We start from the raw sequence: 26,168 nt of genomic DNA on the forward strand, positions 1-26,168 counted from the left end.
CACACAGGGAGATAGGAGCTCACACAGGGAGATAGGAACTCACACAGGGAGATAGGAGCTCACACAGGGAGATAGGAGCTCACACAGGGAGATAGGAGCTCACACAGGGAGATAGGAGCTCACACAGGGAGATAGGAGCTCACACAGGGAGATAGGAGCTCACACAGGGAGATAGGAGCTCACACAGGGAGATAGGAGCTCACACAGGGAGATAGGAGCTCACACAGGGAGATAGGAGCTCACACAGGGAGATAGGAGCTCACACAGGGAGATAGGAGCTCACACAGGGAGATAGGAGCTCACACAGGGAGATAGGAGCTCACACAGGGAGATAGGAGCTCACACAGGGAGATAGGAGCTCACACAGGGAGATAGGAGCTCACACAGGGAGATAGGAGCTCACACAGGGAGATAGGAGCTCACACAGGGAGATAGGAGCTCACACAGGGAGATAGGAGCTCACACAGGGAGATAGGAGCTCACACAGGGAGATAGGAGCTCACACAGGGAGATAGGAGCTCACACAGGGAGATAGGAGCTCACACAGGGAGATAGGAGCTCACACAGGGAGATAGGAGCTCACACAGGGAGATAGGAGCTCACACAGGGAGATAGGAGCTCACACAGGGAGATAGGAGCTCACACAGGGAGATAGGAGCTCACACAGGGAGATAGGAGCTCACACAGGGAGATAGGAGCTCACACAGGGAGATAGGAGCTCACACAGGGAGATAGGAGCTCACACAGGGAGATAGGAGCTCACACAGGGAGATAGGAACTCACACAGGGAGATAGGAGCTCACACAGGGAGATAGGAGCTCACACAGGGAGATAGGAGCTCACACAGGGAGATAGGAGCTCACACAGGGAGATAGGAGCTCACACAGGGAGATAGGAGCTCACACAGGGAGATAGGAGCTCACACAGGGAGATAGGAGCTCACACAGGGAGATAGGAGCTCACACAGGGAGATAGGAGCTCACACAGGGAGATAGGAGCTCACACAGGGAGATAGGAGCTCACACAGGGAGATAGGAGCTCACACAGGGAGATAGGAGCTCACACAGGGAGATAGGAGCTCACACAGGGAGATAGGAGCTCACACAGGGAGATAGGAGCTCACACAGGGAGATAGGAGCTCACACAGGGAGATAGGAGCTCACACAGGGAGATAGGAGCTCACACAGGGAGATAGGAGCTCACACAGGGAGATAGGAGCTCACACAGGGAGATAGGAGCTCACACAGGGAGATAGGAGCTCACACAGGGATAGGAGCTCACACAGGGAGATAGGAGCTCACACAGGGAGATAGGAGCTCACACAGGGAGATAGGAGCTCACACAGGGAGATAGGAGCTCACACAGGGAGATAGGAGCTCACACAGGGAGATAGGAGCTCACACAGGGAGATAGGAGCTCACACAGGGAGATAGGAGCTCACACAGGGAGATAGGAGCTCACACAGGGAGATAGGAGCTCACACAGGGAGATAGGAGCTCACACAGGGAGATAGGAGCTCACACAGGGAGATAGGAGCTCACACAGGGAGATAGGAGCTCACACAGGGAGATAGGAGCTCACACAGGGAGATAGGAGCTCACACAGGGAGATAGGAGCTCACACAGGGAGATAGGAGCTCACACAGGGAGATAGGAGCTCACACAGGGAGATAGGAGCTCACACAGGGAGATAGGAGCTCACACAGGGAGATAGGAGCTCACACAGGGATAGGAGCTCACACAGGGAGATAGGAGCTCACACAGGGAGATAGGAGCTCACACAGGGAGATAGGAGCTCACACAGGGAGATAGGAGCTCACACAGGGAGATAGGAGCTCACACAGGGAGATAGGAGCTCACACAGGGAGATAGGAGCTCACACAGGGAGATAGGAGCTCACACAGGGAGATAGGAGCTCACACAGGGAGATAGGAGCTCACACAGGGAGATAGGAGCTCACACAGGGAGATAGGAGCTCACACAGGGAGATAGGAGCTCACACAGGGAGATAGGAGCTCACACAGGGAGATAGGAGCTCACACAGGGAGATAGGAGCTCACACAGGGAGATAGGAGCTCACACAGGGAGATAGGAGCTCACACAGGGAGATAGGAGCTCACACAGGGAGATAGGAGCTCACACAGGGAGATAGGAGCTCACACAGGGAGATAGGAGCTCACACAGGGAGATAGGAGCTCACACAGGGAGATAGGAGCTCACACAGGGAGATAGGAGCTCACACAGGGAGATAGGAGCTCACACAGGGAGATAGGAGCTCACACAGGGAGATAGGAGCTCACACAGGGAGATAGGAGCTCACACAGGGAGATAGGAGCTCACACAGGGAGATAGGAGCTCACACAGGGAGATAGGAGCTCACACAGGGAGATAGGAGCTCACACAGGGAGATAGGAGCTCACACAGGGAGATAGGAGCTCACACAGGGAGATAGGAGCTCACACAGGGAGATAGGAGCTCACACAGGGAGATAGGAGCTCACACAGGGAGATAGGAGCTCACACAGGGAGATAGGAGCTCACACAGGGAGATAGGAGCTCACACAGGGAGATAGGAGCTCACACAGGGAGATAGGAGCTCACACAGGGAGATAGGAGCTCACACAGGGAGATAGGAGCTCACACAGGGAGATAGGAGCTCACACAGGGAGATAGGAGCTCACACAGGGAGATAGGAGCTCACACAGGGAGATAGGAGCTCACACAGGGAGATAGGAGCTCACACAGGGAGATAGGAGCTCACACAGGGAGATAGGAGCTCACACAGGGAGATAGGAGCTCACACAGGGAGATAGGAGCTCACACAGGGAGATAGGAGCTCACACAGGGAGATAGGAGCTCACACAGGGATAGGAGCTCACACAGGGAGATAGGAGCTCACACAGGGAGATAGGAGCTCACACAGGGAGATAGGAGCTCACACAGGGATAGGAGCTCACACAGGGAGATAGGAGCTCACACAGGGAGATAGGAGCTCACACAGGGAGATAGGAGCTCACACAGGGAGATAGGAGCTCACACAGGGAGATAGGAGCTCACACAGGGAGATAGGAGCTCACACAGGGATAGGAGCTCACACAGGGAGATAGGAGCTCACACAGGGAGATAGGAGCTCACACAGGGAGATAGGAGCTCACACAGGGAGATAGGAGCTCACACAGGGAGATAGGAGCTCACACAGGGATAGGAGCTCACACAGGGAGATAGGAGCTCACACAGGGAGATATGAGCTCACACAGGGAGATAGGAGCTCACACAGGGAGATAGGAGCTCACACAGGGAGATAGGAGCTCACACAGGGAGATAGGAGCTCACACAGGGAGATAGGAGCTCACACAGGGAGATAGGAGCTCACACAGGGAGATAGGAGCTCACACAGGGAGATAGGAGCTCACACAGGGATAGGAGCTCACACAGGGAGATAGGAGCTCACACAGGGAGATAGGAGCTCACACAGGGATAGGAGCTCACACAGGGAGATAGGAGCTCACACAGGGAGATAGGAGCTCACACAGGGAGATAGGAGCTCACACAGGGAGATAGGAGCTCACACAGGGAGATAGGAGCTCACACAGGGAGATAGGAGCTCACACAGGGAGATAGGAGCTCACACAGGGAGATAGGAGCTCACACAGGGAGATAGGAGCTCACACAGGGAGATAGGAGCTCACACAGGGATAGGAGCTCACACAGGGAGATAGGAGCTCACACAGGGAGATAGGAGCTCACACAGGGAGATAGGAGCTCACACAGGGAGATAGGAGCTCACACAGGGAGATAGGAGCTCACACAGGGAGATAGGAGCTCACACAGGGAGATAGGAGCTCACACAGGGAGATAGGAGCTCACACAGGGAGATAGGAGCTCACACAGGGAGATAGGAGCTCACACAGGGAGATAGGAGCTCACACAGGGAGATAGGAGCTCACACAGGGAGATAGGAGCTCACACAGGGAGATAGGAGCTCACACAGGGAGATAGGAGCTCACACAGGGAGATAGGAGCTCACACAGGGAGATAGGAGCTCACACAGGGAGATAGGAGCTCACACAGGGAGATAGGAGCTCACACAGGGAGATAGGAGCTCACACAGGGAGATAGGAGCTCACACAGGGAGATAGGAGCTCACACAGGGAGATAGGAGCTCACACAGGGAGATAGGAGCTCACACAGGGAGATAGGAGCTCACACAGGGAGATAGGAGCTCACACAGGGAGATAGGAGCTCACACAGGGAGATAGGAGCTCACACAGGGAGATAGGAGCTCACACAGGGAGATAGGAGCTCACACAGGGAGATAGGAGCTCACACAGGGAGATAGGAGCTCACACAGGGAGATAGGAGCTCACACAGGGAGATAGGAGCTCACACAGGGAGATAGGAGCTCACACAGGGAGATAGGAGCTCACACAGGGAGATAGGAGCTCACACAGGGAGATAGGAGCTCACACAGGGAGATAGGAGCTCACACAGGGAGATAGGAGCTCACACAGGGAGATAGGAGCTCACACAGGGAGATAGGAGCTCACACAGGGAGATAGGAGCTCACACAGGGAGATAGGAGCTCACACAGGGAGATAGGAGCTCACACAGGGAGATAGGAGCTCACACAGGGAGATAGGAGCTCACACAGGGAGATAGGAGCTCACACAGGGAGATAGGAGCTCACACAGGGAGATAGGAGCTCACACAGGGAGATAGGAGCTCACACAGGGAGATAGGAGCTCACACAGGGAGATAGGAGCTCACACAGGGAGATAGGAGCTCACACAGGGAGATAGGAGCTCACACAGGGAGATAGGAGCTCACACAGGGAGATAGGAGCTCACACAGGGAGATAGGAGCTCACACAGGGAGATAGGAGCTCACACAGGGATAGGAGCTCACACAGGGATAGGAGCTCACACAGGGAGATAGGAGCTCACACAGGGAGATAGGAGCTCACACAGGGAGATAGGAGCTCACACAGGGAGATAGGAGCTCACACAGGGAGATAGGAGCTCACACAGGGAGATAGGAGCTCACACAGGGAGATAGGAGCTCACACAGGGAGATAGGAGCTCACACAGGGAGATAGGAGCTCACACAGGGAGATAGGAGCTCACACAGGGAGATAGGAGCTCACACAGGGAGATAGGAGCTCACACAGGGAGATAGGAGCTCACACAGGGAGATAGGAGCTCACACAGGGAGATAGGAGCTCACACAGGGAGATAGGAGCTCACACAGGGATAGGAGCTCACACAGGGAGATAGGAGCTCACACAGGGAGATAGGAGCTCACACAGGGAGATAGGAGCTCACACAGGGAGATAGGAGCTCACACAGGGAGATAGGAGCTCACACAGGGAGATAGGAGCTCACACAGGGAGATAGGAGCTCACACAGGGAGATAGGAGCTCACACAGGGAGATAGGAGCTCACACAGGGATAGGAGCTCACACAGGGAGATAGGAGCTCACACAGGGAGATAGGAGCTCACACAGGGAGATAGGAGCTCACACAGGGAGATAGGAGCTCACACAGGGAGATAGGAGCTCACACAGGGAGATAGGAGCTCACACAGGGAGATAGGAGCTCACACAGGGAGATAGGAGCTCACACAGGGAGATAGGAGCTCACACAGGGAGATAGGAGCTCACACAGGGAGATAGGAGCTCACACAGGGAGATAGGAGCTCACACAGGGATAGGAGCTCACACAGGGAGATAGGAGCTCACACAGGGAGATAGGAGCTCACACAGGGATAGGAGCTCACACAGGGAGATAGGAGCTCACACAGGGAGATAGGAGCTCACACAGGGAGATAGGAGCTCACACAGGGATAGGAGCTCACACAGGGAGATAGGAGCTCACACAGGGAGATAGGAGCTCACACAGGGAGATAGGAGCTCACACAGGGAGATAGGAGCTCACACAGGGAGATAGGAGCTCACACAGGGATAGGAGCTCACACAGGGAGATAGGAGCTCACACAGGGAGATAGGAACTCACACAGGGAGATAGGAGCTCACACAGGGAGATAGGAGCTCACACAGGGAGATAGGAGCTCACACAGGGAGATAGGAGCTCACACAGGGAGATAGGAGCTCACACAGGGAGATAGGAGCTCACACAGGGAGATAGGAGCTCACACAGGGAGATAGGAACTCACACAGGGAGATAGGAACTCACACAGGGAGATAGGAGCTCACACAGGGAGATAGGAGCTCACACAGGGAGATAGGAGCTCACACAGGGAGATAGGAGCTCACACAGGGAGATAGGAGCTCACACAGGGAGATAGGAGCTCACACAGGGAGATAGGAGCTCACACAGGGAGATAGGAGCTCACACAGGGAGATAGGAGCTCACACAGGGATAGGAGCTCACACAGGGATAGGAACTCACACAGGGAGATAGGAACTCACACAGGGAGATAGGAGCTCACACAGGGATAGGAACTCACACAGGGAGATAGGAACTCACACAGGGAGATAGGAACTCACACAGGGAGATAGGAACTCACACAGGGAGATAGGAACTCACACAGGGAGATAGGAGCTCACACAGGGAGATAGGAGCTCACACAGGGAGATAGGAGCTCACACAGGGAGATAGGAGCTCACACAGGGAGATAGGAACTCACACAGGGAGATAGGAGCTCACACAGGGAGATAGGAGCTCACACAGGGAGATAGGAGCTCACACAGGGAGATAGGAGCTCACACAGGGAGATAGGAACTCACACAGGGAGATAGGAGCTCACACAGGGAGATAGGAGCTCACACAGGGAGATAGGAGCTCACACAGGGAGATAGGAGCTCACACAGGGAGATAGGAGCTCACACAGGGAGATAGGAGCTCACACAGGGAGATAGGAACTCACACAGGGAGATAGGAGCTCACACAGGGAGATAGGAGCTCACACAGGGAGATAGGAGCTCACACAGGGATAGGAGCTCACACAGGGAGATAGGAGCTCACACAGGGAGATAGGAGCTCACACAGGGAGATAGGAGCTCACACAGGGATAGGAGCTCACACAGGGGGATAGGAGCTCACACAGGGAGATAGGAGCTCACACAGGGAGATAGGAGCTCACACAGGGAGATAGGAGCTCACACAGGGAGATAGGAGCTCACACAGGGAGATAGGAGCTCACACAGGGAGATAGGAGCTCACACAGGGAGATAGGAGCTCACACAGGGAGATAGGAGCTCACACAGGGAGATAGGAGCTCACACAGGGAGATAGGAGCTCACACAGGGAGATAGGAGCTCACACAGGGAGATAGGAGCTCACACAGGGAGATAGGAGCTCACACAGGGAGATAGGAACTCACACAGGGATAGGAGCTCACACAGGGAGATAGGAGCTCACACAGGGAGATAGGAGCTCACACAGGGAGATAGGAGCTCACACAGGGAGATAGGAGCTCACACAGGGAGATAGGAGCTCACACAGGGAGATAGGAGCTCACACAGGGAGATAGGAGCTCACACAGGGAGATAGGAGCTCACACAGGGATAGGAGCTCACACAGGGATAGGAGCTCACACAGGGAGATAGGAGCTCACACAGGGAGATAGGAGCTCACACAGGGAGATAGGAGCTCACACAGGGAGATAGGAGCTCACACAGGGATAGGAGCTCACACAGGGAGATAGGAGCTCACACAGGGAGATAGGAGCTCACACAGGGAGATAGGAGCTCACACAGGGAGATAGGAGCTCACACAGGGAGATAGGAGCTCACACAGGGAGATAGGAGCTCACACAGGGAGATAGGAGCTCACACAGGGAGATAGGAGCTCACACAGGGAGATAGGAGCTCACACAGGGAGATAGGAGCTCACACAGGGAGATAGGAGCTCACACAGGGATAGGAGCTCACACAGGGAGATAGGAACTCACACAGGGAGATAGGAGCTCACACAGGGATAGGAACTCACACAGGGATAGGAGCTCACACAGGGAGATAGGAGCTCACACAGGGAGATAGGAGCTCACACAGGGAGATAGGAGCTCACACAGGGAGATAGGAGCTCACACAGGGAGATAGGAGCTCACACAGGGAGATAGGAGCTCACACAGGGAGATAGGAGCTCACACAGGGAGATAGGAGCTCACACAGGGAGATAGGAGCTCACACAGGGAGATAGGAGCTCACACAGGGATAGGAGCTCACACAGGGAGATAGGAGCTCACACAGGGAGATAGGAGCTCACACAGGGAGATAGGAACTCACACAGGGAGATAGGAACTCACACAGGGATAGGAGCTCACACAGGGATAGGAGCTCACACAGGGAGATAGGAACTCACACAGGGAGATAGGAACTCACACAGGGAGATAGGAGCTCACACAGGGAGATAGGAGCTCACACAGGGAGATAGGAGCTCACACAGGGATAGGAGCTCACACAGGGAGATAGGAGCTCACACAGGGAGATAGGAGCTCACACAGGGAGATAGGAGCTCACACAGGGAGATAGGAGCTCACACAGGGAGATAGGAGCTCACACAGGGAGATAGGAGCTCACACAGGGAGATAGGAGCTCACACAGGGAGATAGGAGCTCACACAGGGAGATAGGAGCTCACACAGGGAGATAGGAGCTCACACAGGGAGATAGGAGCTCACACAGGGAGATAGGAGCTCACACAGGGAGATAGGAGCTCACACAGGGATAGGAGCTCACACAGGGAGATAGGAACTCACACAGGGAGATAGGAGCTCACACAGGGATAGGAGCTCACACAGGGAGATAGGAACTCACACAGGGATAGGAGCTCACACAGGGAGATAGGAGCTCACACAGGGAGATAGGAGCTCACACAGGGATAGGAGCTCACACAGGGAGATAGGAGCTCACACAGGGAGATAGGAACTCACACAGGGATAGGAGCTCACACAGGGAGATAGGAGCTCACACAGGGAGATAGGAGCTCACACAGGGAGATAGGAGCTCACACAGGGAGATAGGAGCTCACACAGGGAGATAGGAGCTCACACAGGGATAGGAGCTCACACAGGGATAGGAGCTCACACAGGGAGATAGGAGCTCACACAGGGAGATAGGAGCTCACACAGGGAGATAGGAGCTCACACAGGGAGATAGGAGCTCACACAGGGAGATAGGAGCTCACACAGGGAGATAGGAGCTCACACAGGGAGATAGGAGCTCACACAGGGAGATAGGAGCTCACACAGGGAGATAGGAGCTCACACAGGGAGATAGGAACTCACACAGGGATAGGAACTCACACAGGGATAGGAGCTCACACAGGGAGATAGGAGCTCACACAGGGAGATAGGAGCTCACACAGGGAGATAGGAGCTCACACAGGGAGATAGGAGCTCACACAGGGGGACAGGAGCTCACACAGGGAGATAGGAACTCACACAGGGGGACAGGATCTCACACAGGGAGAGTCTCCACAAATATCCCCATCCTCAATGATGGAGGAGCCCAGCACAGCATTCACAATAATCTTCTGCCAGAAGTGCCAAGTGGATGATCCATCTGGGCCTCCTCCGGAGGTCCCTCAGCATCATAGGTGCCAGGCTTCAGTAAATTTGATTCACTCCACATGATGTCAAGAAATGTCTTAAGGCATTGGATACCTGTAAAGGCTATGAGCCCTGACAATATTCCAATAGTACTGAAGATTTGCGCTCCAGAACTTGTTGAGTCTCCAGCCAAGCTGTTCCAGTACAGCTACAAAGCTGCACTTACTTGGCTATGTGGAAAATTGCCCAGGTATGTCCTGCATACAAAAAGCTGGACAGATCCAACCAAGCCAATTACTGCCCCATCAGTCTAATTTTAATCATTCACGAGATGTGCCTTCCCTGGGTAGGCCAGGATCTATTGCCCATCCCTAGTTGCCCTTGAGAAGGTGGTGGTGAGCTGCCTTCTTGAATGGCTACAGTCCCATGTGGTGTAGGTACACCCACGGCGCTGTTAGGAAGGGAGTTCCAGAATTTTGTCCCAGCGGCAGTGAAGGAACGGCAATATATTTCCAAGTCAGGATGGTGAGTGACTTGGAGGGGAAATTCCAGGCGGTGGTGTTCCGATCTATCTGCTGCCCTTGTCCTTCTAGATGGTAGTGGTCATGAGTTTAGCACTGCTGCATGAGGCAAGAATTAGAGATCTCGGAGTGCTGTAGGGCTGGAGCAGGTTACAGAGGTAGGGTGGAAAGGAGACACTGGACCTGATGTTGATGTTTTTCCTCACTGAATAGACAAAAGATCTAGTTTATTAAGTAAATTAAGTTTAAAAATTGTTTCAATATCATAATACAGTTCAGAGCTCTGAAGGATAAAAGCATTGGAATAACTGTAGGTGAAGGAAAAATTGTAAAATTGTCTAACGAATATTTTGTATATTCACGAGAAAGGAAAATACTCGCTTAGTATCCAATTACTGATTTTAAATTTTTAGTGAAGTTTAAACATTCTGTTGGCATTCCTCATGGTGTTGTAGTGTCAGAGTAGGGTATATTTCTAAATGGAAAACTCTAGAAATACTCAGCAGGTCACATGCTGTCTGACATATTGAGTATTTCCAGCATTTTCTGTTTCTATTTCAGATTTCCAGCATCTGCCGCATCTACCAAACGCAGCAAGACCAGGACAATATCCAGGCTTGAGCTGACAAGTGGCAAGTAACATTCGTGCCACACCAGTGCCAGGTAATGACCTTCTCCAACAAGAGAGAATCTAACCATCACCCCTTGACATTCAATGGCATTACTATTGCTGAATCCCTCACTATTAACATCCGGGGGTTACCATTAACCAGAAACTGAACTGGACCAGCCATGTAAATACTGTGTCTACAAGAGCAGGTCAGAGGCTAGGAATCCTGTGGCGAGTAACTCACCTCCTGACTTCTCAAAGCCTGTCCACCATCTACAAGGCACAAGTCAGGAGTGTGATGGAATACTCCCCACTTGCCTGGATGAGTACAGCTCCAACAACACTCAAGAAGCTTAACACTTTCCAGGACAAAGCAGCCCCGCTTGATTGGGACCCTTCCACAAACATTCACTCCCTCCATCACTGACAAACAGTAGCAGCAATGTGTAACATTTACAAGATGCACTGCAGGAACTCATCAAGCCTCCGTAGACAGCACCTTCCAAACCCACAGCCACTACCATCTTGAGGAACAAGGGTGGCAGCTACATGGGAACACCACCTGGAAGTTCCCCTCCAAGTCACTCACCATCCTGACTTGGAAACATATCGCTGTTCCTTCACTGTTGCTGGGTCAAAATCCTGGATCTCCCTCTGCAACAGCACTGTGGGTGTACCTACATCACATGGGCTGCAGCAGTTCAAGAAGGTAGTTCACCAGCACCTTCTCAAGGGCAACTAGGGGTGGGCAATAAATGCTGGCCTAGCCAGTGACACCTACATTCCATGAAAGGATAAAAAAATACTTTTTGTCTTTCCAATGGGTTTGAATAATCTTTGAAATCGTGATCAATACTCACTGAAAGCACCTTTCAGTATTGTGGTTAGTATATGTGACACATAACCATCCATGTTGATCTCCTCTGCTCTTTTAATATTGCTCAATATTCTAAGACCACTTTATTTTTTTTTTATTCAGTTCAGACAGGGATTGCCTATACAAAACATTAATTTATCTCAAAATGCTTATGAATCTGCCTCTATTGCCAGAAGTTGCTTCACAAACCACAGCATCCATTCTGTGAGGTTCCAAAGGCCAGGCACTTAGACAGAGTGCACTGTTGTGATATTATTCGTTCTGTAATGAAGGAGTGCTACATTTCTGGAATGGAACAACACAAGGTGGAACTAATGATATTATTTGAAGAGCAGGAAGTTCTCCTAGACTTCTGGTCGATCGCTCAACCAACACCAATAACACAGATGACCTGGTTGCTATCTCACTTACGGTTGAGAAAGGTTACTGTATGAAAATTGGCTGCTTCATAACCCCGAATCACAACAGTGGCTGCACTTCAGAAATAATCCATTGGCTGGAAAGCACTCTGAGGCATCCTGAGGATGTGACGGGTGCTACAGAAATGCAAGTCAGTTTTTTATTTTCCTGCGCAACATTACATCCTCAACCGACATCATTTATATAATGAACTATTTTTCTCTCTCTCATTCCTGTTTTTGGGATGTCTCTGTGGTATAGAGTTGCTGCTGCATTCGTCCACACGACAGTCACTGGGTTTCAAAAATTATCCACTGTGTGAAAATCAGAGACAGCTCTAGGGTTTTCCACTTCAGAATTGGAAAATGGATTGAAAACTGTAAGCCGATGAACAGAGAAATGGGAGGAAAGTGCAGGCCATTAATTGATACTTTGCTGAAACACTTCAACTATTTCCTTGTTACCTCACATTGGAATTACAGTGCAAAAAGAGACTAATACACCTTCAACTATGGTTGTGTCATAATGATAGAGTTGTTGACTAACCACAGCAATCGATCTCTATCAATTCATCCACAATAGACACAGATGTCAGGCAAGGAAAGCACCCGGTGGTAAAGAGCGTGTTCTACCCAAAGCATATACCTACCTCATGTCATGCCTCCCCAAGTCTCTGCTGGTATGGCACAGCCAAAAATAAATGAACAAACATGTCAATCACAAGACAAGAAACCATTTGCTCTGATGTTAATTGTTGGTTTATTAGATTTCAAGTTGCAACCATCATCTTTATCCTTCATTGTAGCTCATCAATCTGAACAGAACATATAAATACCAAACTCAACCACACACAACAGAGCTGCTCAGAGGTACCGTACAATCGTATCATCATCATCATAGGGGAAAAATAGTTTTATTATTTAACAAACTTCTTTGCTTCTTCTTAAAAAGTGCTCATGTAAAATTACAAATCTAGGCAAAATTGACAGTTTAAATGAACAGCTTTGCCACGTCCTTATGAGGCTCAAGAATGCAAGCCACTGAAAAGCACAAAGCATCTGCGGCCACACATCTGTAGACAGCCTATCTTATAGTCAAATTCATTCATATAAACCATTATTTTGGTCCAGTGCATCATAAGGGAGTCTTTGCAAACAAATAAATAAATTCCATTTATACTAGAACATTCCGTTGTTGATCAGCTAAAAGCACCAAAATTGACTTTTAGCAAAAACAATAAACAGAGAAAAAAATTCCAGCAGCTTTTTTTTACAGGACCTACAAGATCCAAGAAACACGTCTCATTGTAAAACTTCAATTTCTTTTTCTTTTTAAATAAAATAATCTACTCTCACTTTACATTATTTATTCACATCAGCTACATCACAGGGGGGGAAAAAAAAAGCATGTGTTGAAATAATGTTTAAAAAAACCCAAAAGTAATAACAAAAAAAGAATGTTGGGGTGAACAATTAACAAAAACCCCCACAGGGAGCTTGGTCAGGTACATTGGTCTTCATTGTTCTCCAGGGACTGTCTGGTCTGTGCTTCGTTCCAAGATTCAGTAATGGGGAGGATGGCTGTATGGATTTGATGGCTGCTGAGGCTGATTACCTGGTAGGATGAAGGTTGCACAAGCATCACAATCAGTTATTCACTTAAGGGAATAAGCCAGGCCTGCCTGTTACTCAACAATTTGTCAATTAGAAGAGAGTTTAGCGCAATTGTCCATGACATTTCTATTGGAGAGATTGAGAAAGTGAGCGAGAGAACCTGTTAAGACTAATTACAGGACAATAATCTTATCAAGGAATTTGGATGGCAGTGTGATCTGTGGTGAAGAAGGGGAAAGGAAAGAGATGGTGAAGAGGGAGGGGGCAAGGAAAGAACTAAAGAAGGGGAAGGCAATGGGGAGAGGAAGAAGAGGTGAGAAAATTGCCTGGGGAACTCAAGTAGAAAAATGAAAACAAAAAAACTGCGGATGCTGGAAATCCAAAACTAAAACAGAATTACCTGGAAAAACTCAGCAGGTCTGGCAGCATCGGCGGAGAAGAAAAGAGTTGACGTTTCGAGTCCTCATGACCCTTCGACAGAACTTGAGTTCGAGTCCAGGAAAGAGCTGAAATATAAGCTGGTTTAAGGTGTGTGTGTGGGGGGCGGAGAGATAGAGAGACAGAGAGGTGGAGGGGGTTGGTGTGGTTGTAGCGACAAACAAGCAGTGATAGAAGCAGATCATCAAAAGATGTCAACAACAATAGTACAATAGAACACATAGGTGTTAAAGTTAAAGTTGGTGATATTATCTAAACGAATGTGCTAATTAAGAATGGATGGTAGGGCACTCAAGGTATAGCTCTAGTGGGTTTTTTTTTTATTTTATATAATGGAAATAGGTGGGAAAAGGAAAATCTTTATAATTTATTGGGAAAAAAAAAAAAGAAGGGGGAAACAGAAAGGGGGTGGGGATGGGGGAGGGGACTCACGACCTAAAGTTGTTGAATTCAATATTCAGTCCGGAAGGCTGTAAAGTCCCTAGTCGGAAGATGAGGTGTTGTTCCTCCAGTTTGCGTTGGGCTTCACTGGAACAATGCAGCAAGCCAAGGACAGACATGTGGGCAAGAGAGCAGGGTGGAGTGTTAAAATGGCAAGCGACAGGGAGGTTTGGGTCATTCTTGCGGACAGACCGCAGGTGTTCTGCAAAGCGGTCGCCCAGTTTACGTTTGGTCTCTCCAATGTAGAGGAGACCACATTGTGAGCAACGAATGCAGTAGACTAAGTTGGGGGAAATGCAAGTGAAATGCTGCTTCACTTGAAAGGAGTGTTTGGGTCCTTGGACGGTGAGGAGAGAGGAAGTGAAGGGGCAGGTGTTGCATCTTTTGCGTGGGCAAGGGGTTGTGCCATAGGAGGGGGTTGAGGAGTAGGGGGTGATGGAGGAGTGGACCAGGGTGTCCCGGAGGGAGCGATCCCTACGGAATGCCGATAAGGGGGGTGAAGGGAAGATGTGTTTGGTAGTGGCATCATGCTGGAGTTGGCGGAAATGGCGGAGGATGATCCTTTGAATGCGGAGGCTGGTGGGGTGATAAGTGAGGACAAGGGGGACCCTATCATGTTTCTGGGAGGGAGGAGAAGGAGTGAGGGCGGATGCGCGGGAGATGGGCCGGACACGGTTGAGGGCCCTGTCAACGACCGTGGGTGGAAAACCTCGGTTAAGGAAGAAGGAGGACATGTCAGAGGAACTGTTTTTGAATGTAGCATCATCGGAACAGATGCGACGGAGGCGAAGGAACTGAGAGAATGGGATGGAGTCCTTACAGGAAGTGGGGTGTGAGGAGCTGTAGTCGAGATAGCTGTGGGTGTCGGTGGGTTTGTAATGGATATTGGTGGACAGTCTATCACCAGAGATTGAGACAGAGAGGTCAAGGAAGGGAAGGGAAGTGTCAGAGATGGACCACGTGAAAATGATGGAGGGGTGGAGATTGGAAGCAAAATTAATAAATTTTTCCAAGTCCTGACGAGAGCATGAAGCAGCACCGAAATAATCATCGATGTACCGGAGAAAGAGTTGTGGAAGGGGGCCGGAGTAGGACTGCAACAAGGAATGTTCCACATACCCCATAAAGAGACAGGCATAGCTGGGGCCCATGCGGGTACCCATAGCCACACCTTTTATTTGGAGGAAGTGAGAGGAGTTGAAGGAGAAATTGTTCAGCGTGAGAACAAGTTCAGCCAGACGGAGGAGAGTAGTGGTGGATGGGGATTGTTCGGGCCTCTGTTCGAGGAAGAAGCTAAGGGCCCTCAGACCCTCAGTGCCATGCGCCGCCATATGAACACACTCGACCTCTCCCTCCAGCAGCACCGCCGTACCCTTTTTCAAAGCTGCGCGTGCCCCCAGTTTCATTTTATCCTTCGGCTCATCCGACGCCTCAACAAGAAACTTTTTCTCTTTCTCTCAAGTGCTAAGGAACGCAAGCTCCAACAACTCATCGACACCAACACCCATCTAGGACCCTCCACCCCTGCCTGTCCCTCCGTCCCCACCCCATCTTCCAATCCCAACCCCAGCCGTGTATTCACTATACCCCCTGACCTTCCCCTCTCCGATGCTGAACGTTCAGTGCTCAGCAAAGGACTTAGTTTCATACCCTTACGCCCTCACCTCAATGAATTTCGGGCTCGGCATGATACTGAACTCTTCTTCCGCCGTCTTCGTCTCCGGGCTCACTTCTTTGGGCAGGAGTCCTCTCCCAGTTCAACGGATCCTTTTACCCATCTTCAATATTCTCCCTCCACCTGGACCCCTCCCTCTGGATTCTTACCTTCTCTCGATCTTTTCATTGAGAACTGTCGGCGCGACATTAGTCGTCTCAATTTCTCTGCTCCTCTCACCCATTCTAACCTGTCTCTCTCTGAACTTACTGCACTCCATTCTCTCAGGTCCAACCCTGACATTGTCATCAAACCCGCTGACAAGGGTGGTGCTGTTGTTGTCTGGCGCACTGACCTCTACCACGCGGAGGCTGAGCGTCAACTCGCAGACACTTCCTCCTACCTCTCCCTGGACCATGACCCCACCACTGAACATCAAGCCATTGTTTCCAGGACTGTCACTGACCTCATCTCCTCTGGGGATCTCCCTCCCACAGCTTCCAACCTGATAGTTGCCCAACCTCGGACGGCCCGCTTCTATCTCCTACCCAAAATCCACAAACAGAACTGCCCCGGTAGACCGATCGTCTCAGCTTGCTCCTGCCCCACAGAACTCATTTCTCGTTATCTTGACTCCCTTCTCTCTCCCCTTGTCCAGTCCCTTCCCACCTACATCCGTGATTCCTCTGACACCTTACGTCACATCAACAATTTCCAGTTCCCTGGCCCCTACCGCTTCCTCTTCACCATGGACGTCCAATCCCTCTACACCTCCATCCCCCACCAGGATGGTCTGAGGGCCCTTAGCTTCTTCCTCGAACAGAGGCCCGAACAATCCCCATCCACCACTACTCTCCTCCGTCTGGCTGAACTTGTTCTCACGCTGAACAATTTCTCCTTCAACTCCTCTCACTTCCTCCAAATAAAAGGTGTGGCTATGGGTACCCGCATGGGCCCCAGCTATGCCTGTCTCTTTATGGGGTATGTGGAACATTCCTTGTTGCAGTCCTACTCCGGCCCCCTTCCACAACTCTTTCTCCGGTACATCGATGATTATTTCGGTGCTGCTTCATGCTCTCGTCAGGACTTGGAAAAATTTATTAATTTTGCTTCCAATCTCCACCCCTCCATCATTTTCACGTGGTCCATCTCTGACACTTCCCTTCCCTTCCTTGACCTCTCTGTCTCAATCTCTGGTGATAGACTGTCCACCAATATCCATTACAAACCCAACGACACCCACAGCTATCTCGACTACAGCTCCTCACACCCCACTTCCTGTAAGGACTCCATCCCATTCTCTCAGTTCCTTCGCCTCCGTCGCATCTGTTCCGATGATGCTACATTCAAAAACAGTTCCTCTGACATGTCCTCCTTCTTCCTTAACCGAGGTTTTCCACCCACGGTCGTTGACAGGGCCCTCAACCGTGTCCGGCCCATCTCCCGCGCATCCGCCCTCACTCCTTCTCCTCCCTCCCAGAAACATGATAGGGTCCCCCTTGTCCTCACTTATCACCCCACCAGCCTCCGCATTCAAAGGATCATCCTCCGCCATTTCCGCCAACTCCAGCATGATGCCACTACCAAACACATCTTCCCTTCACCCCCCTTATCGGCATTCCGTAGGGATCGCTCCCTCCGGGACACCCTGGTCCACTCCTCCATCACCCCCTACTCCTCAACCCCCTCCTATGGCACAACCCCTTGCCCACGCAAAAGATGCAACACCTGCCCCTTCACTTCCTCTCTCCTCACCGTCCAAGGACCCAAACACTCCTTTCAAGTGAAGCAGCATTTCACTTGCATTTCCCCCAACTTAGTCTACTGCATTCGTTGCTCACAATGTGGTCTCCTCTACATTGGAGAGACCAAACGTAAACTGGGCGACCGCTTTGCAGAACACCTGCGGTCTGTCCGCAAGAATGACCCAAACCTCCCTGTCGCTTGCCATTTTAACACTCCACCCTGCTCTCTTGCCCACATGTCTGTCCTTGGCTTGCTGCATTGTTCCAGTGAAGCCCAACGCAAACTGGAGGAACAACACCTCATCTTCCGACTAGGGACTTTACAGCCTTCCGGACTGAATATTGAATTCAACAACTTTAGGTCGTGAGTCCCCTCCCCCATCCCCACCCCCTTTCTGTTTCCCCCTTCTTTTTTTTTCCAATAAATTATAAAGATTTTCCTTTTCCCACCTATTTCCATTATATAAAATAAAAAAAAAACCCACTAGAGCTATACCTTGAGTGCCCTACCATCCATTCTTAATTAGCACATTCGTTTAGATAATATCACCAACTTTAACTTTAACACCTATGTGTTCTATTGTACTATTGTTGTTGACATCTTTTGATGATCTGCTTCTATCACTGCTTGTTTGTCGCTACAACCACACCAACCCCCTCCACCTCTCTGTCTCTCTATCTCTCCGCCCCCCACACACACACCTTAAACCAGCTTATATTTCAGCTCTTTCCTGGACTCGAACTCAAGTTCTGTCGAAGGGTCATGAGGACTCGAAACGTCAACTCTTTTCTTCTCCGCCGATGCTGCCAGACCTGCTGAGTTTTTCCAGGTAATTCTGTTTTTGTTTTAGAAAAATGAAGCTGGCCGGCTGGCTTTGTTGATTCAGCTGAGCACATTTTACATTTTGCCCAGGGTGGGATGTTCATTTCGAATTCAGTTTTCAATATGTGTGGCTGCTGTTCAGCTTCCCTTCTGGCCAGTGTTATGAATTGTGTTGCAGGCTGAAGGACTACTTTGGTGCCAATAAGTGTTGCATTTAATTTGGTTTTTAAATAGTTTCTAGATGCTAATGTCAAACTTCTCCTGTATATACTACCCACTGCTGCAGGCAAACTCAAAACTGGTGTCTGCATTACTGCTGCCACAGTTCCCGAGCCCATAAATGTTTTCCCTTCAAGTATTTATCCAATTCCATTTCGAAAGATACCATTTGATCTACTTCTACAACCGTTCCAGAAAATAAAAACTTACTGCATAAAAGAAAAATTCTTATCTCCTTCTGGCTCTTTTGTCAATTATCTTAATCCTGTGTTCTCTGGTTACCAACCCTCCTGTTAGTGGAACCAGTTTCTTTCCATCCACTGCATCAAAATCCTTCATAATTTTGACCACATCTATTAATTCTTCCTTTATCATTCTCTACTTTAAGGAGCACAATCCCAGCATCTCCTGTCTCTCCATTTAACTGAAGTCCCTTATCCCTGGTACCATTCAGTAATCCTCTTCTATGTCCTTTTCAAAGTCTTGACGTCCTTCCTAAAGTGTGGTGCCCAGAATTGAGCACAATACTCCAGCTGAGGCCTAACCAGTCATTTATAAAAGGTTTACCATAACTTCCTTGCTTTTGTGTTCTATGCCTTTATTTAGAAAGCTAAGGATCAATCTTGCATGCATTTTTAATTATTTGACCAACTTGTCCTGCCTCCTTCAAAGATTTCTGATGTGAACCTCCTGGTCCTCTCGTTCCTTCAAATGCAGGGAGAGATGGTGGTGCAGTCATAATGTCTCCGGACTAGTAATCCAGAGGCCCAGGCTAATGACCTGGGGTCACAACTTCAAATCCCACTATGATGGGATTTAAGTCCCATGATGGCTGATGGAATTTAAATTGAATTAATTAATTAATTAAAATCTGGAATCAAAAGCTGGTCTCAGTAATGGCAACCATGAAATTATCACCAATTGTTGTTTCAAAAAAAATCTTTTGCACTAATGTCCCTTAGGGAAGGAAAACTGCAGTCCTTACCTGGTCTGGCCTACATGTAATTCCAGACTATTAACTGGTCTCTGAAATGGCCTAGCAAATCACTCAGTTGTATCTGCCACAGGCACACCCAACCCTGCAAAGTCCTTCTTGCTAACATCTGGGGATGTGCCAAAATTGGGAGAGCTTTCCCACGGACTAGTCAGCAACAGTCTGACATTGTCTGTAAGCTATGATTCTGTGAGCATGACTATGTAACAGACACCATCACCATCATCCCTGGGCATGCTTTGTTCCATCAGCAGGACAAACCCAGCAGAGGCAATGGTATACAGGAGGGAGAAAGTTGCCCTGGGAGTCCTCAACATCGACCCTGGACCCCATGGACCTTCAGGTCAAATGTGGGCAAGGAAACCTCCTGATGATTACCGCCGTCCCGCAACTGATGAATCAGATACCAACTGCAGGAAGCACTGAGGATGGAAAGGCACAGAATGTAGGTGGAGAACTTCGCTGTCTGTCACCAAGATCGGCTTGGTAGCACCACGACTGGCTGAGCTGGCCAAGTCCTGAAGGACATATCTGCCAATCTGGGGATGCGACAGGTAGTGAGGGAAGCAACAAGAGGGAAAAGCCTCCTCGACTGTTGTCCACACCAAACTACCTGTCGCAGATGCATCAGCATAAATAGGAGTGGCCAGCGCATAGTCCTTGTGAAGATGAAGTCCCATCTTCACACTGAGCATATACAGCATCATGCTGTGTGACACTACCATCATGTTAACTGGGAATAGATTCAGACCATAGCTATCTGTTCAAAACTAAGCATCTACTAGGTGCTCTGGGCCATCAGCAGCAGCAGAACTCTATTTAACCACAATGTGTAGCCTCATGGTTTGGCATATCCTTCACTCTACCATTAACATTGAACTAGGGTTGATCCCTTGGCTTAATGAAGAGTGCAGGAGGGCATGCCAGGAGCAGCACCTAAGAATGAGGCATCAATCTGGTTAATACTAATGGACTACTTGCATGCTAAATAGAAAAAGCAGCAAGCAATAGACAGAGCTAAGCGATTCAGCAGCCAGTGGATCAGTCCTAAGCTCTGCAGTCCTGTCACATCCAGTTGCAAATGGTGGTGGTCAACTAAAAAACTAACAGGAGGAGGAGACTTCACAACTAAACTCATCCTCAATGATGGTGGAGACCAGTACGTGCATCTAAAGGACAAGGCTAACGCAATTGCAATGCCTTCAGTCAAAAGTGTCGAGTGGATGATTCACCTCGGCCTCCTTTGGAGGTCTCCAGCATCACAGATGCCAGCCTTTGGCCAATTTGAATCACTCCAAGTGATATTCAAGAAACGCCTGAAGGCACTGGATGTTGTGAAGGCTATAGGCCCTGATACCACCCCGGCTGTAGTACTGAAGATTCACGCAAGAACTAGCTGTGCCCCTAGCCATGTTGTTCCAGTACAGCTACAATACTGGCACCAACCCGACAATGTGGAAAATTACCCAGGTATGACCTGTCCACAAAAGGCAGGACAAATCTATTCTGCCCAATTACCATCCCATCCATCTATTCACTATCATCAGCAATGTGATGGAAGGTGTCGTCGACAGTGCTATCTAACGGCACTTACACAGCAATAGCCTGCTCACTGACCCTCAGTTTGGGTTCTGCCAGAGCCACTCAGCTCCTGATCTCATTACAGCCTTGGTCCAAATATGGACAAAAGAGCTGAATTCAAGAGGGATGGTGAGAGTGACTACCCTTGACATCAAGGCAGCATTTGATCGAGTGCATCAAGGAATCCTGGCAAAATTGAAGTCAGTAGGAATCAGGTGTGAAAACTCTCCACTGGTTGGAGTCATACCTAACACAAAGGAAGATGGCTGTGGCTGTTAGAGGCCAATCAACTCAGTCCCAGAACATCACTGCAGGAGTTCCTGAGGGTAGTGTCCTAGACCCAACCATCTTCAGCTGCTTCATCAATGACCTTCCCTCCATCAAAAGGTCAGAAGTGGTGATGTTCGCTGATGATTGCATCATGTTCAGCACCATTCACAACTCCTCAAATACCAAAGCAGTCAGTATACATATGCAGCAAGACCTGAACAACTTTCAGGCCTGGGCTGGTAACTAGCAGGATACGTTCGCGCCACACAAGTGCTAGGCAATGACCATCCAACAAGAAAGAATCTAATGATCTCCCCCTAACATTCAATGCCATTACCCAATATCAATATCCTGGAGGGTTACCATTGACCAGAAATGGAATTGGACCAGCCATACAAATTATGTGCCTACAAGAGCAGGTCAGAGACTGGGAATTTTGAGGAGAGCAACTCACCTCCTGACTCCCCAAAGCCTGCCCACCATCTACAAGGCACAAATCAGGAGTGTATTGAATACTTGCCACTCGCCTGGATGAGTGCAGCTCCGACAACACTCAAGAAGCTTAACACCATCCAGGACAAAGCAGCCTGCTTGATCAAAACCCCTTCCACTAACTTAAACATTCACTCCCTCCAGCACCGACGCACAGTGGCAGCAGTGTGTACAATTTATAAAACGCACTGCAGCAACTCACCAAGGGTCCTTCGACAACAACTTCCAAACCCGTGATCTCTACCATCAGAAGGACAATGACAGCAGATGCATGGGAACACCACCACCTGGAATTTCCCCTCCAAGCCACTCACCACCCTGACTTGGAACTATGTCACTGTTTCTTCACTGTCGCTGGGTCAAAATCCTGGAACTCCCTTCCTAACAGGACTGTGGGTGAACCTACACCACATGAACTGCAGTGGTTCAAGAAGGCAGCCCACTGCCACCTTCTTAAGGGCAATAGGGATGGGCAACAAATGCTGGCCCAGCCAGTGATGCCCACATCCCATGCAAGATTTTTTTTTTAAATTGTTGAGCTTTTACTTCCCCACCATCTTTCCTTATTTGCTTGCCTACACCTACAGTCTTGTAGTTCTGACCCTTCACCCATTTCAATCTTTCCCATAACTCTTGTACTTCTTCCCCAGCCCTTTTGACCTTCTTAGCACAATTTGCCACCAAGATACTGGCTGCCTGAGTTTCTGCCCTCTTTTTGCTCACTCTAATCTGCTTCCCCTCTGAACTCTGGTGCTCCCATTCTCTTGGTTCCAAACCCCCAGCAGAAACCAATTCTGATGAAGTGTTCCAACTGGAAGGGCAACAGTAAAGATGCTGATTGGCCGACTGGCCGTCTCCAAACTATTCCCGTTTTTGTTGGATATTTTCGTTTTCTTTATCTTATGAGTACATTCAAAACGCAGCTCGGTGTTAGATATAACCGTCATGCAGCACGTGAAATCTCATTTGAATTTGGTACCTACTGGAGAGCTGCTTTTGCAGCTGTCGAACCAGCGCCGCTGTCTGTTGCTGCTGTTGGGTCTGTTGCATACCCTGTCTGGAAAACTAGGATGAGGAGAAAGAAACACGTGATCAATACTTAATCTCTCCATTGCTCCAGTCCCCTTAACTATTACTACTTCTGTATGTGAATATCGGCCCTGTACATGGGAGAACATTAGGAATTTATACACCAGAGGAGGGTTCACTTTTATTTAGCAAAAGGTGGCACACAAATGTCACTCTGATTTTCATAAGCCTTTCTGGTAGGTTTGCACCTTGTTGCTCTTCATCTCCCCTCCCGCAACATTAAAGGCACTTCAGGATATTCAGACAGGAAAGGGGTGTAGCCATTTTCAGTTAAATGCCAATAAATGCTCACAACAACAAGAATTTATATAGTACCGTTAATGTTGTAAAATGTCTCAGGGTACCTCACAGGAGCATTATGAACCAAAGTATGGCAGCTGGCTCCATGAGGAGATCTGAAGACAGGAGTTGGTCAAAGAGGTTAAGGAATAACTTAAAGGAGGAGAGAGGGAGGTTTAGGGAGGGAATTCCAGAGCTTAGGGCCTAGACAGCTGAAGGCATGGCCGCCAATGGTGGAGTGATTAAAATCAGGGGTGAGAGAGAGGCCTGGGGGAGCAGAACTTGGAAGGTTGGCGGAGGTTATACAGATAGGGAAAGATGAGGCCATGGAAGGATTTGAAGTGAAGGATGAAAATTTTAAAATCAAGACATTGTCAATTTGAGCAGAGCTCAAATAATCTTTCAAACACTATAGAAGAATGCAAGGCCTTCTGTCTCCCTCTCCCTCATGTTGCGAGATCCTTCTCCCAGCTCTTGGATTCTCCTCTCCTGCTTCAAACCCATTGTGGATTTGTGCTTTCCTGTCCAGTTTCATCTCTGTGCAACTCCTGCCATGCATGACAGCTGCCCACTGGCATTTCATTTCTCTAGGCATTTTTTTTTCTTGAAGTTATCAAATATGTTAAAAGCACTTACAACACTCTTGAAACTAATGTCCCAGTAAAAGCTGTGGCTATAACCACACAGGGAGACATATCACCACTCATAAAGAAAACAACTTAAGAGTGATGCTGGCCAGAATAGGGCGAGGGTTGATGTGGAAGGAGGGTAAAGGAAATGGAGGAAGATATGGGTGTGATGGGGGTAACTGAGTCGCATGGACAAAGGCGAGGGTGACTGAGGGGTAAATGGAAAGATGATGAGCTTGATGGGGCTGAATTGCAGGACAACAGGAATTTGGGGCGGGGGGTGGAATGGTGAAGCGGAAGGGTTAAAGAGGAGTAAGAAAATGGGGGAAAAGGCAAAGAATATGGAAAGGCTACATGAAAAGGAGGAAGAGAAATGGAGAAAGGGATAATTAGAGGGAAAAGGGAAACAACAAAGTAAAGAGGTTGATCTCAATACAATCATTCCAAGTATTATTTTTTAAATAGTCCCAGCTACAGTCTTGCTAAGTTGACAATTTGCTAATTTAAGTATAATAAAAATGCGAAAAAAAACCCCAAGAAAATTAAACTTACCTACACGTGTTCAAAATGCTTCCAATAGCTTCACAGTTTCCATTCGAGGTCTAGATCTGTCTGGCAATCATGCGTTTAGTGTGGGAGCTAAGAATCACCATTCACAGATCATACTGTGTGCAAGTCTCAGCCCCTACTACCCCATGGCCAAGTAAAATGGAAGTCTATTATGATAAGTCGTTAAGGGAATTTTTGTATGTGTAAGTTACTATATTCAAGTCACTCTTCAATTAGCAACTACAGTGTGTTTCTCATGTTTATAGCTGGGCTTTGAGAAACTATTGCTTAAAATGGAAAGGTGCAATCTGGTTTGTAGGCCTCTGTCCTCCATTTTGATATTTTTTCACCCCTATCTCAGCGCCCCCAAGTGCCAGTCTGTATCTTGCCCTCATGATTTGCTTTCAGAAGCACTGACCCTTGTTCTGCTATCAACTACCAACTTGCTTTCAAACAGGGCTGACCTTTATGCCGCTATTAACACCTGCTTTATTCTTTAATACTATCATTACCATTCCCTTTGTCTTGTGTCCATGACATCTTTCTCATTTAATCTCTCCTGACCTCCAACCTATCCCTGAGCTTCTATTTTTCTGCAGCTACTCCACCTGCCTTTTCAACAGAATAAGACCCTTCACATTTCTACTCTCTTCAGCTCTGAAGAAGTCATATGGACTCAAAACGTTAACTGTTTCTCTCTCCACCGATGCTACCAGACCTGCTGAGTTTTCCAGCATTTTCTGTTTTTATTTATTATTAATCTAGTCCCGTATGCTTTAATTTGTGTAATAATAGAATAACATCTTGAATTTGTATAGTGCCTGTGAAGCTAGAAAATCGTGCTGCCCCCACCCCACCCCCATAAAAAAACATAAAAATGTAAAATTTAAAATCTCTGCAAACAATTTTCTACCTGGGGGAGTGAATCTCCACAGTTACCAATGTTCCTTTCAGAGCCGGAGCGTTTGATTGGCATTTTCAAGAACAAAAATCTTCTCCATTAAAAAGGTACTCACGCTGTAACATAGCAGCCCTAACTTTCAGCAACGAGTTTAATGGGTAAATAACATATAAGGGTAGCAAACTCTTGGAGCACATGGGGAGGTCGAGGAGGGAGCTGCTGTTTTCACAAGACCAACGACAGAGCGACACAAAACATCCAGCAACTCGTGGTGATCGGCACCTCACGGTATTATTGCTTTGTTGACATTACACATTAGCAATGGCATGTACATTAAACCTCAGCATTATTGTGGCCAGCAAATTCTGGCCCAATGTTTTCTTAAAAAAACTTTGACAAAATGCATGAAACCCACTTTACCAAAATATTACTCACTGGGGATAAGATCTTCAACAAGACTACACAGGACAGGAAAGCAGCTGTCATCTGCTGGACCCAATCCTCACATCCCGAGGGCAATAAATTATGGTACTGCCA

The 26,168-nt window shown here is 48.8% G+C and overlaps 1 protein-coding gene across 1 annotated transcript in view; it reads right to left on the reverse strand.

The window, feature by feature from the left end:
• Positions 1-12,656: 12,656 nt before the first annotated feature.
• Positions 12,657-26,168, reverse strand: part of LOC121270800 (mediator of RNA polymerase II transcription subunit 12-like protein) — a 604,195-nt gene continuing 590,683 nt past the window's right edge. Inside the window, exons 43-44 of the mRNA XM_041176240.1 lie at positions 23,168-23,249; positions 12,657-13,528 (exon numbers count right to left, since the gene is read on the reverse strand). Of these exons, the coding sequence (XP_041032174.1) occupies positions 13,476-13,528; positions 23,168-23,249 (135 nt within the window). The 3' untranslated portion in view covers positions 12,657-13,475. The remainder of the gene's footprint in view (positions 13,529-23,167; positions 23,250-26,168) is intronic.

The sequence above is a fragment of the Carcharodon carcharias genome, chromosome 2, assembly GCF_017639515.1.
Source record: "Carcharodon carcharias isolate sCarCar2 chromosome 2, sCarCar2.pri, whole genome shotgun sequence".
Taxonomy (NCBI): Eukaryota; Metazoa; Chordata; class Chondrichthyes; order Lamniformes; family Lamnidae; genus Carcharodon; species Carcharodon carcharias.